Source organism: Monodelphis domestica, chromosome 2 (genome assembly GCF_027887165.1).
Source record: "Monodelphis domestica isolate mMonDom1 chromosome 2, mMonDom1.pri, whole genome shotgun sequence".
Classification (NCBI taxonomy): Eukaryota; Metazoa; Chordata; class Mammalia; order Didelphimorphia; family Didelphidae; genus Monodelphis; species Monodelphis domestica.
In genome coordinates this window covers 216,089,087-216,107,230 of record NC_077228.1, presented here as the reverse complement: position 1 = coordinate 216,107,230, position 18,144 = coordinate 216,089,087, and the positions used below count along the sequence as shown (strand labels likewise).

At 38.8% G+C, this 18,144-nt stretch overlaps 1 protein-coding gene and 1 long non-coding RNA gene across 3 annotated transcripts in view; one reads left to right on the top strand and one right to left on the bottom strand.

Moving 5' to 3' along the window:
* The window catches only part of SDK2 (sidekick cell adhesion molecule 2), a 491,418-nt gene that overhangs the window by 106,662 nt on the left and 366,612 nt on the right, over positions 1-18,144 (bottom strand). For both annotated transcript variants that reach the window (XM_056817207.1, XM_056817208.1), the window contains exons 13-18: positions 12,722-12,898; positions 7,323-7,459; positions 6,786-6,933; positions 3,053-3,193; positions 2,194-2,375; positions 423-538 (exon numbers count right to left, since the gene is read on the bottom strand). In XM_056817207.1, the coding sequence (XP_056673185.1) occupies positions 423-538; positions 2,194-2,375; positions 3,053-3,193; positions 6,786-6,933; positions 7,323-7,459; positions 12,722-12,898 (901 nt within the window). The remainder of the gene's footprint in view (positions 1-422; positions 539-2,193; positions 2,376-3,052; positions 3,194-6,785; positions 6,934-7,322; positions 7,460-12,721; positions 12,899-18,144) is intronic.
* LOC130457253 (uncharacterized) overlaps positions 2,296-18,144 on the top strand; it is a 37,462-nt gene continuing 21,613 nt past the window's right edge. Inside the window, exon 1 of the long non-coding RNA XR_008916416.1 lies at positions 2,296-2,383. This is a non-coding gene — a long non-coding RNA (uncharacterized LOC130457253). The remainder of the gene's footprint in view (positions 2,384-18,144) is intronic.

The following is an 18,144-nucleotide window of genomic DNA, read 5'->3' as shown; positions in this document are numbered from 1 at the left end:
AATGTTAATAATGCATATTAAACTTAAAAGTACATAGTATAAGGGAGAAGTTGGGTGGCTCAGTGGATTGAGAGCCAGCCCTAGAGACAGGAAGTCCTAGGTCCAAATCTGGTCTCAGACACTTCCTGTGTGATTCTGGGTAAGTCACTTAACCCCCATTGCCCAGACCTGACCACCCTTCTGCCTTGGAACCAATACACAGTATTGATTCTAAGATGGAAGGTAAGGGTTAAAAAAAAAGTACATTGTATGTTGTTTTTTTTTGGTGGGACAGCCCATTACTAAACATTTACCAGGATACCACTGCCTGGATCAGGTCAATATTTTGCCTGAAAAGGTCTTTTCTGCTTCATTTGTGTCCTCTATCTTTTTGGAGAAAAAGAAGATCCTGGAAGAGAGTAGTAAGCTGATATCCCTCTTACCTTATAGCCCTGGTTGATGCCATTGATGAACTGGGGACTTGGGGCATTCCAAGTGAATCGGATGGTTGTGGAATTGATGGCTTCAGCTCGGACATTGCCTGGAGGGACTGTGGGAACTGGGTGGAGGGTGGGAGTGGAGAAAGAAGAAATGGGGAAAAGATTTAAGAGAGGGCAAAGCCATAGGCCTTATACAAAAAGTAACCAGGTACTTGATTATAATGGGACAAGCAGAGGGGCTATAACTGTGATTTCATTGGCTTAGGAGACTTCTCAAGTAAGGAAACTCTTTCAGCCAATGTTGGAATGTTCTCTGCAGTGTATGACCTTAGAAAGTTTCTTAGAGCTCTGAAAGGGTATATAACTTGCCCAGGGTCATACAGCCAGTATGAATGAAAGACAAGACTTGAACCCAAGTGTTTCTGATGTCAAGGGCAATTCTCTAACCACTATGCAATACTTCTCACTTGATTATAATACAATGAATAAAGTTTATAGATTTTATATGACCAAATAGAAAGGCCACTGAATAGCAGATTATAGAGTGGGAAGTGGCTTTAGGGATGATCTAGTCTAACCCTCATTTTTTGAATAAGGAAACTGAGACCCCCAGAAGTTAAATGACTTGTCCTAGGTCATAATTAATAAACTACAGAGCTGAGATTTGAATGCAAGTCTTTGGACTTCAGGGAAACTAGGTGGCATGGTGGATAGTGTATGGGGTTTGGAGTCAGGAATATGAGTCTTTCTGAGTTAAAATCTAACCTCAGACACTTAGATATTTACTAGCTGTGTGACCCTGGGCAAGTCACTGAAACCTGTTTGCCTCATTTCCTCATTTGTAAAAATGAGTTGGAGAAGGAAATGGCAAATCACCCCAGTATCTTTGCCAAGAAAACCTCAGATGGCATCGTGAAAAGTAAGACATGACAAATAATTCAACAATAACTTTGTTCTTCAGATCTTGCCTTCTTGTCATTGTATCACCCTACTAGAGATCTAGGTTTTAAAAAGTCCCAACTGTACTCTTTCAGTGTGGTCTTAGTAAGTCTCTTTCACTGTGAGTTAGTTTCCTTCTTTGCAAACCAGGAAAAATCACACCAGACCAGTAAGCCTAAGAGAGGTGTTGTCAATCTAATAGTAATGTACATAAAAATGCTTTTGGAAATTAAAAAAACTACAAGGTTAGGATAAATAATATTATACAATCCAATTAACATATCAAAATACACAAAGAATCTCATATGTGCCTTTTACCCTTTGCTTTTTCATCTCCACATTTCCTTATTTCTTTCCTCCTCCACATTCCCACATTTCCCCACATTCATTCATTAGTCATTCAAGGGGCAGCTAGGTAGCAGTAGGTAGAGTTGTCAGGCCTGGAGTTGGGAGAACCTGGGTTCAAATCTGTCCTAAAGCACTTCCTAACTGTGTGACCCTAGGCAAGTCCCTTAACTCCAGTTGCCTAGCTCTTGTCCTTCTATCTCAGAATTGATCCTAGGACAGAGGTTAGGGGTTATTTAAAACCATTCAATAAACATTTAAGTGCCTACTATGTACTAGACACTGTGTTAATCAATTTGTGCACTAAAATAACTAGGACACTGCTATATGGTGATAAGAGTAGCCCAGATATTGCAGGAAAGAGTGAGAATACAGCAGTTACTGAAGGCAAATCTGTATCCTGGTCAGACCAAGAAGTCATGAACATTCACCTTCACAGTCACAAACCTGACCCGCCCCCCCCCCCCAACTCCCTGCCTTTCCTACTTACCTCCCTGCAAAGTCCACTCTGTCACTTTGCTGCTATAGACACCCAGGCCAGCACTGTTATAGGCTGCCACTGAGATTTCATAATTGGTCCAGATGATGAGTTCCTCTAGGAGTAGATTGTTGACATCTGCATTGGTGATATTCCTAAATTGGTACCCAACAGGCAATCCGGCTAGACAGAACCTATAAAGGTAAGGAATAGAGAGAGCAGAATAGGATTGTCCTAGAGGACAGAGGAAGACAAGCCACAGGACTTTATTGGACGAAACATTTTGTTCACATTTTTCTATGGAGAAGGGAGCCTCTGGGCATCTGTTAGTAGCTTGAGATTTTGGGGAAAGATCTAATCTCTAATGGTGGAAATCATCTAGGAAAGGGGAGATAGGACTCAGACTGGCCAATCAGGAACACGGTCAGAGTTTCTGAGCTTCAAGGGGGAGATCTGATATCATGTGTTCAGAAATCAGACAGGCATGTAGACAGGGTATTTTGTTTTAACTAGGTAGTGAGATCTTTATTTTTCCCACTCTGAGTTGTGATTGGGATGCCTTCTATCTCTAGACCAGAATCTTCAACAATCACCTCACTTATTTTATTATTATAGAAGACGGTGCTTAATTTAGCTTGGGAGGATGGATAGTTTCTCCTGGTCTTTGACCCATCTAAGCCCCATTTACCTCATCTGTAAACAGGGATAATAGTAACTGCACTGGGTTGTTGTGGGTAAAGTGTTTTATAAACCTTAAAGAGTTATAAAAAGTGAGTAATGATTATTATTGGTATTGTAATTGAGAGTATGTTTCCAAGAGAGCTCTCTGTCTTCTCCAGTTTCAAGTACTTTCCCTTCCTGGGTGGCTTACCTGATGATATAACCCTTCAGAATGCCGTTTTGATGACTCTCAGGAGGAGGCTGCCACTGGATCATAATGGATTGGTTGGTCCGGCCACTGGCGATGACATTCTGAGGAGGGGCTGTGGGAGGCTCCTCAGGGAGGGAGACTCTGGGCAGCAAATGTCAAAAAGTAAATCTATTCCTTGTCAACAAGTCGAGAAAACAAGTCCTAGAAGATCTAACCAAATGCCCACCCTGGGGTGCTCGCAAGTCCTAACTGGTGGATTTGTGGTCACCCCAGTTGTCCACTACATCTAAGTCCAGGATCTTGCCATATTTTGATTCACTTCCTGGAAATCTTCCCAGGAGCCACTATGCTGCTATTGGCCTAGAACCTATCATTGTTCTGCCTACATTCAAATCTTAAACCATAATCAAATTAATGCTGTTATTTTCCTGGAAATGTCAATCTATTCCTCAATGGCACCACTTGCTTTCTTTGTTCTTTCCAAACCAAGACATCTTTGCATGGTCACCATATGTATACTGTGAGGTAATGGATAGAGCAATGAGCTTTGAATTATTTTAAATCTTGCCTTGGACATTTATTAGCTGTGTGATCCTGGGGAAGTCATCTAACATTTCTGAGACTCAGTTTCCTCAATTGTAAAATGAGTAGGTGGAACTCAATGGCCTCTAAGTTCCAATCTAACCTCCAGTTATAATCTATGATCCTATCCTATGAATAGAAGCTTCTTGAAGGGAAAGACTATCTTTGTTTTTGTATGTGTAGCTCTAGGGCTTGGTACACAATAAGTGCTTAATAAATGTTCATTCATTCATTCATTCATTCATTCATTCCTGCTTCAGTCACGGGGCTTATTAGGACAGAAGACATCTTCCTTCTAATCCTAGTTCTATACATGATTGCTATTTAACCTTGGGATCTACCCAAGAGGCTAAAGGGCAGGTAGGTGGTACACTGGATAGATCCCTGGACCTGGATTCAGGAAGACCTGAATTCAAATATGTCCTCAAACCCTTATTAGCTGTGTCACCCTGGGCAGGTCAGTTCATCCTGTTTCCCTCAGTTTCCTCATTGGTTCCCTACCTCCCAAAGATATTTTAAGAATCAATTGAAATATTTGTAAAGTGTTTCGCAAACCTTAAAGCAGAATAGAAAGGCTAGCCATTGTTATTTCTCAGATGTAAATGCATAGTTATGTGAATAAATATGGTAATGGATGATAAAGCAGTTTGGAAATAAAATTGCTAGACAAATATATTCAATTCTCCATTATCAGAAGGACTAGCTTTAATCTTTCAGGGAAGGTGATTTCACCTCTTATTCAGTCTTCCAGTCTATATAATGAGATAAATAAGATATGTAATAATACCTAAAAGGGTTCTTGTAAAGATCAAATATGATAATTATTATGTACAATGTTTTATAAGTCTTCTATATTCATCGATGCCAGTCAAGTTATTTCTTTTTTTTAAACCCTTATATATATACTGTATATTATATATATGTATATGTATATGTATGTATGTATGTATATATATATACATATATATATATGTATATGTATATGTATGTATATGTATATGTATATAGACACACTATATACATATGTATATGTATATAGACACACATCTATAAAATGAGGAAATGGCTTTTAAGGTAGCTTCCAGTTCTAATCTATGGACTATGGACCAAGATGTAATGGACAACTGGGATGAGCAACAATTCCCCAATTAATTAATAACCAGTTATTACTATTATTATATATTACTATTGAGGTAGTAATACACATTGAATAGGGAGTCAGTAAGAAGAGTTGGGTTCAAGTCTGATCTTTAATACATACAGGCTTTGGGACTACTAGACAAGCCCTTTAATCTCTCAAATATTGTAGGAGACTCTATAAAGCAATAAATGTATGAGAAGGTATTAGCAGAAGGAATTACCTGGATTAGCAGAAGGAATTTCTATGCCAATGAAATCTCAGGTCCCATTTCTATGCCTCTCCTATTACTATCATTTTCTCACTAATTTCTAAAGCACACATGGGCACTGAGTAGGTAGTTGTATGTATGGGTGGGTGAGTGGGAGGGAGTCAGAACAAGTGTGTCTATATCACAAAACCAAGTATAGGTTATCTGGAATTATTGGTGAATGAGCTTTTCTACCCAATTATATTTCTCAGAGAACTTGAACTTATTCATCTAGTTGCCCTAACTTTTCTTTATGTCAAACATTTTTTTTTAAACCCTTACCTTCCGTCTTGGAGTCAATACTGTGTATTGGCTCCAAGGCAGAAGAGTGGTAAGGGCTAGGCAATAGGGATCAAGTGACTTGCCCAGGGTCACACAGCTGGGAAGTGTCTAAGGCCAGATTTGAACCTAGGACCTCCCGTCTCTAGGGCTAGCTCTCAAACATTTTTAATAGAAATGTTTTTTATTTATCATATCTTTTGTTCTTTCTTAAATATTGAAAAACATACATTATTTAACTTTTCCTTGATTCTTAGGATGATCATTATAAATGCTAATGATTGTACAATGCTGTAAGGTAGCAATATCCTCAAATGTTGCTGAGGTGAAGAGGACTATAAACCCTCTGCTAAATGTCCCCATACTATGATCTTATAGTTTTTGTGCCTAATTTTGTTGGTTCTTCTGTATAAATTAATCAACAAATTAATAATTTATCAATTATAAATTAAATAACAATTATAAATACTTAATAAATTAATAAATCAATTAATAAACTAATTATTTTTAATAGGTCCTTCCTCCTTCCAATTTGTTGATTCTTAAAATTAGTTGGGCAAATTCATTAGAATTGTAGGCAAAATAAGGTTACTGATTTAAGTTGACTGTGCACAAACTATATAAGCTTAGCTCATGGTCTTTGTTATAGCCATTTTAATATTGTATTCAGTGGTTGAGCTTTTTGAAAGTCTAAGCAATGGAGAAGTGGTTACTATATATTTTTGTAGGTGTGGGGGATTAAACATTGCTTTGTATTCTTTACTGAAGAAATATTAAATAAATGGCTTTTAAGAAACATGCTACACAAGTTTTTTTTTTTTTTTTTTGCAATCATAAAGGAAAAGGAGATGCCTGTCAATAGGAAATGGCTGAAAAAGTATGGTACATGAATGGAATGGAATACCATTGTGCTGTGAGAAATGACAAAATGGACAGTTTCAGAAAAACTCAAAGTCTTCTATGAACTAATGCAGAGTGAAATGAGTAGAACCAGGAGAATAATTTATATTATAGCAACAACAGTATAAAAACAAACAACTTTGAAAGACTTAATATCTTGGATCAGCACAATGACCAACCATTATTCCAGCAGACTCATGAATGGAGCATGGTACCTAACCATCTGACAGAGAAATGAAGTACTAAATATGAAGTAGGAGACAATGCCTTTTTGGACATGGCAATATAGAATTTGTTCTGCTTGTCTAAGCATGTTTGTTACAAGCATTTTATTTTTTGTTTTTCAGTGGGGGGTCGGGAAAAAGAAAATGAATGCTTATTAACTGAAAAATATTTAAATAAAAAGGTAAATGGCACCATGTTTGGTGTTAGACAGAAAGAGCTACAAAAACTGAGACCTCACCTTTTTTAGGAGCTCATATTCTGCCCATTTCTTTCTTCTTTCCGCTTGTCCTATTAGTTTAGATCACTGAAATTTGCCTATCTAATGTGATTTGAGATTTAGATCTCTTGGATGCTCTTACCTTTCTGTGTCCTTGCTGAACTGCCCCTTCCCTACATCGTTGACTGCACAGAGACGGAACTGGTAGGAACGTGCTGGAACAAGGCCTTTGACCATCACTGAAGTAGCCTCAGGATCCACATTGGGCAAAAGTACTGTCCAGGGGGCATCTGTAGGGGCAGAGGGAAAGCGAGGTGGAGCTGAAGGTTCCAGTGCAGCCCTGTAATCACCACCTAGGCTGGGACTAGTCTAGGGGAAGGGGAAAGACATTGTTTTCCATGTTAGCACCACAGTTGAGTCTGGAATATAGAGGAAAGCCTGATTAGATATGAGAAGGATTGAAAACAGAGGAGGAGCACTAAGGAAGGAACTGAGTTGCATTTTACAAATGGATAGACTTCATGTAAACCATGGAGTTTATAGTTTATAGCACTGACACTTTGGGAGAGAAGACTGAGACTATGGGCAAGGCATCCCTGTCTAGTCTGCACTATACATTTTGTATGGTAGAGTCCTGGACAAAAGTGGATGTGGGGAAATGAAAGAGGAAGGGTCTTACTGTTCTCTGACATCTCCAGAACATAATGGATCAGGGGGCTGTTGCCATCAAAGGGCTTGGCCCAAGTCAAATTGATGGAGCGTCTCTCAGCTGTGCTCAGGGTTGCCACAGGATGTTCAGGTGCATGAGGTAACTGCCTAAAAGAGAAAAGGTGGTACAAGAAGTATGGCCATGATATAGATTGTGAGGTGATGGTGAATCATTGCAGGGTTCTCAGATGAGTAGATACTAAGCCTTCAGAGATGGAATAGTAGGTAGGGCAGTGATAGAGAACCTGCAGAGGGGCAAATGATGTTCTCAGTCTTGCCTGGAGAGGGGTAAGGGAGCAGCTCAGCCCCACATCCCTCTGGTTTTCTAGTAATGAACTCTGGTGAACTCTGTGCTGGGGTGACAGTGGGTGTGCCCACAGAGAGGGCTTTGAATGCCCCCCTCTGGCATGTGTGTCATAGGTCTGCCACAACGGAGCCAGGGCATTAGACTTGGAGGAAGGAAGGCCTGAGTTCAAATTCCATCTCACTTATTTCCTATATGATCTTGGATAAGTCACTTATCAGTCACTTTATCAGCCTCAGTTTCCTTCTCTATAAAAATGGGGTGCAGAATTTTTCTTTAATGTAAGCAATATGTTTCTTTCACAAAATGGCAAACATGGAAATACATTTTGTATGAGTACAAGTACAATCTATATTATATTACCTGCCATTCTGGGGAGGGGAGACTGGTGGGAGGAGGTGAGAGAACATGGATTATAAAATGTTAGAAAACAATTATTAAAAATTGTTTGAGGGGGGCAGCTGGGTAGCTCAGTGGATTGAGAGCCAGGCCTACAGATGGGAGGTCCTAGGTTCAAATCTAGCCTCAGACACTTCTCAGCTGTGTGACCCTGGGCAAGTCACTTAACCCCCATTGCCTAGCCCTTACCACTCTTCAGCCTTGGAACCAATACACAGTATTGATTTCAAGATGGAAGGTAAGGGTTTTTTAAAGAAAAAAATTGTTTGAGAGGGAGGCAAAGCCAAGATGGTATAGAAAGGGCCTGGATCCATCTTATCTCTACCAAGTTACCCTCCAAAAAACTATGATATAACACAGAACAAATTATGGGGCAGTAGAATCCACAAAAAGTTGGGGTGAAGTAATTTTTTTAGCCTAAAAACAACTTAGAAGGATAGCATGAGGGATCTAGAGTGCCAGGCTGGAAGTACAGCACAAGGAAGTGTACCAGGGCAGGTCTTACCAAAGCAACAGGCCCTGGGCACAGTTGAAGCAGCAACAAAGGCTTGGAGTGCTCATTCATAAACAGTAAGGGGAAGGGGTTGGACAACTGTCCAGAAGGAGAATAGAGGGGTCCCTTTACTAGCTTTGGGTACAAGACTCTTCATTGCCCATATACAGATCTAGGTAGTAGTGCTGGGATGAAGTTTCAAGGTAAGGAGGAACACTGGCACATACTACTGCTTGAGGCTACAGGGGAGCAGGGACCCAAGTTCCAAGGGGTAAGAGAAAGTTCGTAGTTACCCACAGACCAGAGCACAGGCAGGGAGACTTAAACACATCTCTCCTTACATCATACTACCTTGAAAGAACTGAAAGCAGATAGATCCCCAGAGCCAGCTCTGAAGGCAGCTGCACAAAGAATCTGAAGCTTGGAATAGTGTTCCCTTCACCAGTTACAGAGCACAACTTTAACAGCTTTTTAAACAAAAAAGAAAAGAAAAGAAAAAGGCAGGAAAATGAGCAAACAACATAAACTCAACATAGAAAATTATTTTGGTGACAGGGAGAACCAAAACACAAACTCAGAAGAAGACAACAAAGTCAATACTGCTGCATCCAAAACCTCCAAGAAAAAATATCAATGGCTCTGAAGCTCCCCTCAAATTAATGGAGCTCAAAAAGGATTTAAAAAATCAAATAAGGGATGCAGAAGGAAAATCAGGAAAAGTAATGAGAATGATAAAGAAAAATCATGAAAAAAGAGTTAATAGCTTGGTAAAGAAGGCACAAAAAATACTGAAGAAATTAATACCTTAAAAAGTAGAAGAGGCCAATTGGTAAAAATGGCACAAAAATCCCAAGAAGAGAAGTTCTTAAAAAGAAGAATTAGTTAAGTCAAAAAAGATAGGCAAAAATGCCCTGAAGAGAACTTAAAAGGTAGAATTGGCCACATGGAAAAAAGAGGCACACAAATTTACCAAGAAAAAAAGAAAAATTTACCAAAACCAAAAAAATTTACAACTGGACAGTTGTAAAAAGTAGAATTGGCTAAATGAAAAAAGGAGGCATAGAAGCTCATTTGAGAAAATCATGCCTTCATATTTAAAATTGGGCAAGTGGAAGTTAATAATTCTATGAGACATCAAGAAACAATCAAAGTCAAAAGGCTGGAAAAAAAAAAACCCAGAAGAAAATATAAAACAATCTCATTAGAAAAATAACTGACCTTGAAAATAAATCCAGGGTAGATAATTAAGAATTACCAGATTACCTGAAAGCCATGACCAAAAAAAGGGCTAAGATATCTTTCAAGAAATTATCAAGGAAAACTGCCCTGATATTCTAGAACCAGAGGGAAAAATTGAAATCACAAGCATCTATCAATCACCTCTTGAAAGAGATCCCAAAGGGATAACTTCCAGGAATATTATAGCCAAATTTCAGAAATCCCAGGCCAAGGAAAAAATATTGCAAGTAGCGAAAAAGAAACAATTCAAATATCATTGAGTCACAGTTGGGATAATACAAGATTTAGCACCTTCTACATTAAAGGATTGGAGGGCATAGAAAATGATATTCCAGAGGGCAAAGGACTTCAACCAAGAATTACTTTCCTAGCAAAACTGAACATAATTTTTTTTGGGTCAAAATAAGTATTCAATGAAATAGAGGACCTTTCAAACATTCCTGATGAAAAGATCAGAGCTGAATGGAAAATTTGACTCTCAAATACAAGACTCAAGAAAAACATAAAAGGGAAAACAGAGAAATCAGAAGACATTCAATAAGGCATTCAACAATGTTAAACTGTGTACATCCCTAAATGGGGAGATGATTCTTGTAACCTCAAAGGACTTTATTATTATTAGAGCAGTTAGAAGGAACATACATATCTAGAGAGCAAGGGTATGAGTTGAAAATGATGGGATGATATTAAAAAAATAAAACTGAGGCACAAAAAAGAGGAATGCATTGGGAGAAGGGGGAAGGGAAAAATAGAATGGGGTAAATGATCTCACATAAAAGGAGCATGAAAGAGTTTTAACAGTGGAGGGGAAGATGGAAGAGGTGGAGAAGGGAACACATAAACTTTACTCTCATTGGAATTGACTCAATGAGGGAAGAACATACATAAGCAATAGAAATCTATCTTACTCTAGTAAAAGAGGACAAAGGGAAGAGGGATAGAGTTGATAGAAAAGAGGACAAAGTAAGGGAGGTGGAGATCAGACATTGAACAGGGAGAAATAGGACAGAGAATAATATACAGTAATCATAATGGTGCAATTTTTTTTACAAGTCTTCCTAATAAAAGTGTCATTTCTTAAATACATAGAGAAATGAGTAGAATATATAAGACTACAAATCATTCCCCAATTGATAAATGATCCAAAGATAAGAACAAGCAGTTCTCAAAGTAAAGTTCTCTATAGTCATGCAAAAAATGCTCTAAATAACTATTAATTAGAGAAATGCAAATTCAAAACAACTCTGAGGTACCACCCCACACCTATCAGATTGGCTATTATGACAGAAAAGGAAAATGACTACACTGGGAGGAGATATGGGAAAGCTGGAACATGAATGCATTATTGGAGAAATTGTGAACTAATTCAATCATTCTAGAAAACAATTTAGACCTATGCCAAAAGGAGTATAAAGCAGTACATATCCTCTGATCCAGCAATACTGTTACTAAGTTTATGTTCCTAGATAATTAATTATATGTACAAAAATATTTAAGGAAGGCAAAGATTTAGAAAGTGAGGAGATACCCATCAATTGGGGAATGGTTGAGTAAGTTACAGTCTATAATAATGGAATACTATTGTGCTGTAAGAAATGACAAGCAGGAAGAGTTCAAAAGAACCTGGAAAGACTTTCATGAATGGAACCAGAGTGAAATAAGCAGAACCAGGAGAACATTACACACGACAGGAATATCGTACAATGAACAACTATGAATAATTTGCTATTCTGCAATACAATGATCCAAAACTATACCAAGGGATTTATGATAAAAAATTTATGATAAAAAATGTCATCTGATTCCAAAGAAAAAGAATGATAGAATCTGAATCCAGACCAAAGCAAATATTTTTCACTTTTTTCTTATTTTTTTATTTGTGTTTCATTCCACAAGAGGATTATTATGGAAAAATGTTTTATCGATTGCACATGTAAAATCTATGAGATTATCTGTGATCTCAAGGGGGTGACTTGGGGTGGAGAAGGAATTCGAGACTCAATATTCTTTGAAAAATGTTGGAAACTTTTTACATGTAATTGGAGGAAAAATTTAAAAAAATTGTTTCCACATGTAATATGGAAAAAATAAAAAATTTAACAGTGGAAAAAAAATTTAAATGGGGATACAATAGTACCCACTTCCTAGAGTTATAAGGATCAGATGACATAACAGATATAAAGTAATTTACAAACTACATAAATACTATATATAGCATTTAATATAAATGCTATTATAATTAATTATTATTATTATTTTTGTTGTTGTCCCAGGAGGGTTTTCATGTTAAGACAAGAAGATTTTCCTATATTTTATCTGTCCTTTGTGAAGCACTCATCTTTGGAAACTAGTTACTTGCCTATCCCAATAATGCCTCATTACATGACCACAACTAGCCTATAGTTATTAAGGCAAAACTGCCTACTGAAATACAGACAGAACTAGAACTAAGGGTAGGCAAGCCAGGTAGCTGCTTAGAGGGCACACACAGGGGGCACAATAATGGAAAGTGGCTATTATGTAAAATAGATGTGAAACCAGGAGTCAAGTTTCCTTCTACTTATACAGCATACAGGCACAGGGCTTTCCCTTAGAAAAATTCCCCAACTGGTGTGAATTAAGGTGTTACAATTACTTTTTATAAATACATAAATTTTTAGTGCCAAGAAATCCCATCCTCCAAGGCAAATATGTGTTGAGTCACAGTAGAAGCTTTAAGCCACTGGAGGGACAAGGTACAGATTTTGCCTGGGATTCACAAATGCCTTATCGAGGCTCTGAAGGCTGATAATGTGATATCTTTTGAGATGGGTTAGGAGGAAGAAAGGCAGACTAGTACTGGGAACTGGTTAATGAAAGCTGGGAAGGACCTTGCTCCAAGCCTTCTTTTTTGAGCCACAAGTCTACCTTCCAGGGCGAGGCGGGGTATCCTTACCGGACTCGCAGGTAGGCACTCCGGGAGTCGTTGCCTCCTGCAGACAGGACCCTGCAGGTGTAGGTGCCGATGTCACCTGACCAAGTCTGTGAGATGTGCAGAGAGCCGTTCTTATCTAGTCGCATTCGGGGAGTGCTGTCTACACCAAGTATTGCTCCATCCTTTTCCCAGACATACCTAGTAGAGAAAAAAAAAGTATCTGTCAAGTGATGGAGATGAAGGGGAGGAAGGTGGATCCATTGACCTTTTTAAAAAACTCATTCATTCTGTTTTAAAATTGGGACAAGTATTTGTTCCAAGGCAGAAGAACAGCAAGGGCTAGGCATTTGGAGTTTTGATTTGCCCAGGGTCATACTGCTAGAAAGTATCTGAGATCAGGATACAATGACTCTTTTTTTAAAAAAAAAAATCTTTATCTTCCGTCTTAGAATTAATACTAAGTATCCATTCCAAGGCAAAAAGACAGTAAGAGCTAGCTAGCCATTTGGAGTTAAGTGACTTGCTCAGGGTCACACAGCTAGGAAGTAACTTTCTGAGGCCAGGATCCATTGACTCTTTTGCTGTTGTTTTAAACCCTTATCTTATGTCTTAAAATCAACACTAAGTTTCAATTCCAAGGCAGAAAGGCAGTAAAGACTAGCCATTAGGGGTTAAGAGACTTGCTCAGGGTCATACAACTGGGACAAGTGCCCGATGTCACATTTGAACCCAGGTCCTCCTGACTCCATCCACTGAGCCACTTTGATGCCCCAATTTTGATTATCCTGAGAGATCTGATCCATAGGGGGATAATTTTCCCAAAGCAGGCTGAGCGCATCCTACCTGAGTTGCTGGGCATTTCCCAAAAGCTTAATTTGGATCATATGATGTATTGTTGTTGCTATTCATTTGTTTCAGTTGTGTTCTACTCTTTATGACCCCGTTTGGGGTTTTCTTGGCAAAGATAGTGGAGTGGTTTGCCATTTCCTCCAGCTCATTTTACAGGTGAGGAAATTGAGGCAAACAGGGTTAAGTGGCTTGCCCAGAGTCATACAGTAAGTAAATGTCTGAAGTCAGATTTAAACTCAGGAAGATGAGTCTTTCTGACTCCAGGCCCTGTGCTCTATCTATTGTACTATCTCACATAATTTTGGGCTAGAAATTATCTTAGAGATCACCTAATCAAATCTCTTCATTTTACAGAGGAGGAAAATGAGATCGTATTGGTGAAATCAACTAAGGGCACATGTAAGGATACAGCTAGTATTGAAAATCCAGGTCCTCTGGCTCCAAATTCAGTATTCTTTATGATATAGCCTTCTTTAAATCTAATCCCTCCTGTTCATGCCGAGTAAGTTCCTTCTTTCTACCAGAAATACCTCCTCTCTTGTTGGCAGGTCACAGTGCCTGAAATTCTAGCATCAGAGCAGCTTCCTGAACTAAGAAACTCTGCTGTAAAAAATGTAGATCTCCCTGGAGAGAGTTACCACATTAAGGTACCACTCTATCTTTAGATCTTTATTCAAGCCTTGGACAGAACCTTACTGTTTTGGCCAAAGGCAACTGCAGAATTTTCAGAACGAAGAACAGAAACAAATTCTTTAGAAGTTAAATGTTTCAGAGAGAACAAGGATAAAAGTTTCTGGGGTACAAGGAGAGGACATCTTAGTGTTGGTTTTAATTGTGAAATCATTAGACCAGTTCATGGCACTATCTGGACAAGGGGCAAGGACTGTCATAAACAACTAGAATGTTCACTTTTGAGGTATCTTATACAAACCAATCAATCCATTCATCAATGACTAGTTATTGAGTCCCCACTATGTGCCAGATGCTACAAAGAAAGAGAATGAAGAAATGATGAATGTGGCCAGACAGGCTGTGAGGTGGTGCAGTAGGGAGAGTGTGGTGCTTGGAATCATGAAGACTTCCTGATTTCAAATCTGGCCTTAGCCACTTTCCAGCAGTGTGACCCTGGGCAAGTCACTTAACTCTGTTTGCTTCAATTACCTCATCTATAAAATGAGCTGGAGAAGAAAATGGCCAACCGGTTCATTATCTCTCCCAAGAAAACTTAAATGGGGTCAGAAAGTACTGAAAAATGACTAAACAACAGTGTCTGACAACTTGTAACTTATCTTTTGCAGAATCTTTTTTAAAAAACCTTTATTTTCTATCTTATTAACAACTCTAAAAAGGAAGAGCAAAGGTTAGGCAAATGGGGTTAAGTGACTTGCCCAGAGTCACACAGCTAGGAAGTGTCTAAAGCCAGATTTGAACCCAAGTTCTCCTGACTCTGCACCTGGCCCCTCTTCTATGCTACCTAGCTGCCTCCAGAATTATGTTAGTGTGTGTGTTTTTTTTAATGAATATCATCAGTTAACTCAACATTTATTATAAGCCTTATGTATCTACCTAATATGTATAATTTATTATAAAATTACACTGAGAACTTCTAAATGCCCAGAAGGCAGAATAGGGGGCAATACTGAAACTTGTCTCATTCAGGGACCCTGAAAATGCATGCTTGGTGGGCTACAAGTATATTTCTTGGGGTACATTTTATATTTACCTTTAACTGTGGCTGTATCTAGAAAGAACCTTAGGACTTTAAGAATGAAGAAGCCAAAGGCTGGGAGAGAACAAGAGATTGATTTAAGGCCATTGGGTGGCCAGTGGTACAGCTGAACCTGGAACTCAATGCTCTTGCCTTCCAAGTTTCTGATCTTTTGACCATACCAGGCTCTCTCAACCTCTGAGCTTCAGATAAGGAGAGCAGATAAAAACTCTCCTGATTTAGAGTCAAAGAACCTGGGTCAAAATCCCAACTCTCTTATTTGGGCCACATTAGATCCATCTTCTACCTTCTCTGGGCTTCAGTTTTCTCATCTCAAAAGCCCTCAGCAGAGCACTTTTATGTTTTCTGATTTTATAGTGATTGTTGATTGACCATTAGCCAATCAGTCAACTTCTTTGAATCTTGCTTTCTTGATCTAGAAAATCTAGTATTGGGGCAGCTAGATGGCTCAGTAGATAGAGAACCTCACTTGAAGATGGGAGGTCCTGGGTTCAAATCTAGCCTCAGACATTTCCTAGCTGTGTGACCCTGGGCAAGTCACTTAACCTTGATTGCCCAGCTCTTACCGTTCTTTTGCCTTGGAATTGAAAATTAATATCAGTTATAAGACAGAAGGTAAGAGGTTTTTTTTTTTTTAATAAGAAGGAAAGAAAATGGGACATGGTAATATTCGTACTACCTATTCACAGGATTGTTATGAGGAAAGTGCTTAGGAAACCAAAGGGTTTCAGAAATCTGAGTTGCTGATATTCATCTTCCAAGGGACGATGATGACCCTCAAGAACATGAGTTCTTAATGGGAGAGGGGGTGGTCTGTGGATAGATTTCAAGAGATCTGTGAACTTGCATGGGAAAAAAGGCTAGCTTAATTTCAACCCAATTGGTTTCCTTTGTAATCCTTTTGTATTTTATGTACTTAAAAACATTATTCTGAGAGGGGTCCACAGTTTTCATCAGACTGCCAAAGAGAGTCCATGACACAGAGAAAATCACATATGAAAATATGTGCTTGGAATGGCCAGCAATGAGATACAGAGATGATGCAAAGAGAGAGGTCTGGGAAATTATATGTCTGGCAATGTTGGACAATAATTATTTACCTTTTGTGGTAATGGCTTAATATGGAGATCAGTACCTTCAAAGGCATTTCCTGTGTTTCTCTTATTGCCGGCAGTGTTGCACAATGGCTAGAGAGCCAGCCTCAAAGCCAGGCACACCAGGGTTCAAGTATGGCCGCTGATATGTAACAGGTTGTGTGACCCTGGGCAAGATACTCAGCCTCTCAGTGATCTCGGCATCTCTAAGATTATAAATTATAGAAAAAGTGCTGACTTCTATTGAGAAAAGGAAGTTCCTTATCCCAAAGACATCAATAGTCCAGTCCCTATTCCCTAATATTATTCACATTTTATGAATGAGGAAATCGATATCAGTAAAAGGCTTGAGTCATGACCTGTGAGCCTACAAAAATCAAAGCCAGCTAGAACCATCCCACAAGAGCTCTGGATCCTCGTAATTGGAGAGGATATGATTTTGGCAAGTGGTCCTTGGAGTAATCTTTTTACATTTCAAACATTTTCAATGGCCACATGAATGCAGGTACCAACCAAGACAGGTTCGAATTCTAGAGCTACTGAGGATGTTGGGAGAAGCAAATGAAAATGTTTTTTAAAAGATATTTTTATAGGGTTTTTAGATTGGTAAGCTAGGTAGCATTGGAGTACTAGATTGGGGATGGATGGCTTTAGAGTCATACTGTACCTCTGTGATCCTGGACCACCTCAACCTTTCTCAATCTCAGTATTTTCAACTGTAAAGTGGAGATGTTAACTGGTAACCATCTCCCTGGGCTGTTCAGAGGATCATATGAAATAATCCTTGTATATTATTTTTTAAACATCATTATTATTATTTCAATTGTTTTTAGTCACGTCTGACTCTTTGTAACACCATTTGGGGTTTTGTTGACAAAGAAACTAGAGCTGGGCAGCTAGGAAGCACAGTGGAGCCAGACTTGGAGGTGGGAGGTCCTGGGTTCAATTCAATCCAGTGATAGCAGCCTCCTGGCTGTTAGATGAACAAGATACTCCAATCTCTTTGTTCCCAGCATTTTCTCTAGTTGTCCTTCCTCCCTGGAATATTCCTTCCTCCTCCATGTCCCATACTGATGTCCCTGGCTTCCTTTAAGTCCCAATTAAAATCTTACCTCCTACAGGAGGTTTTTCCCTACCCCCCCTTAATTCCAGTGCTTTCTCTTATTTAAATTATTTCCAACTTCTCTTTTATATAGCTTTCTTTGTATATATTGACTTGCATGATATCTCCCCTATTAGATGGTAAGTTTTTCATATGTAGAGACTGTCTTTTGCCTCTTTATATAATCCCAGGGCTTAACACAGTGCCTGGCACATAGCAGGTGCTTAATAAATGTTTATTGAATTGAAAATTTCCAAGGTCTAGACTAGCAATAGGTATAATGAAGTCCCTAGTTGAGGCAGTCAGGTGGTGCAGCTAGACCTGGAGTCATGAGGATCTGAGTGCAAATCCAGCCTTGGATGCTTCCTAGCTGTGTGACCCTGAACAAGTCATTCAACTTCTGTTTGTTTCCATTTCCTCAGCTCTAAAATGGGATAATAATGGCACCTACCTCCCAGGGTTGTTGTGAGAATCAAATGAGATAATGTCTATAAAAATCTTAGTATAGTACCTGGTACATAGTAGGTGCTTAATAAATGCTTGTTCCTTCCCCACTACCAGCTCTAAAATAAACTTTCTATGATATGGTTTTCTGAATTATTCTTTAGACTTTTGGGGAATTTGCTGTGGGTGGCTTTGGACTTAAATAACCCTAACCTCCTTCACAATT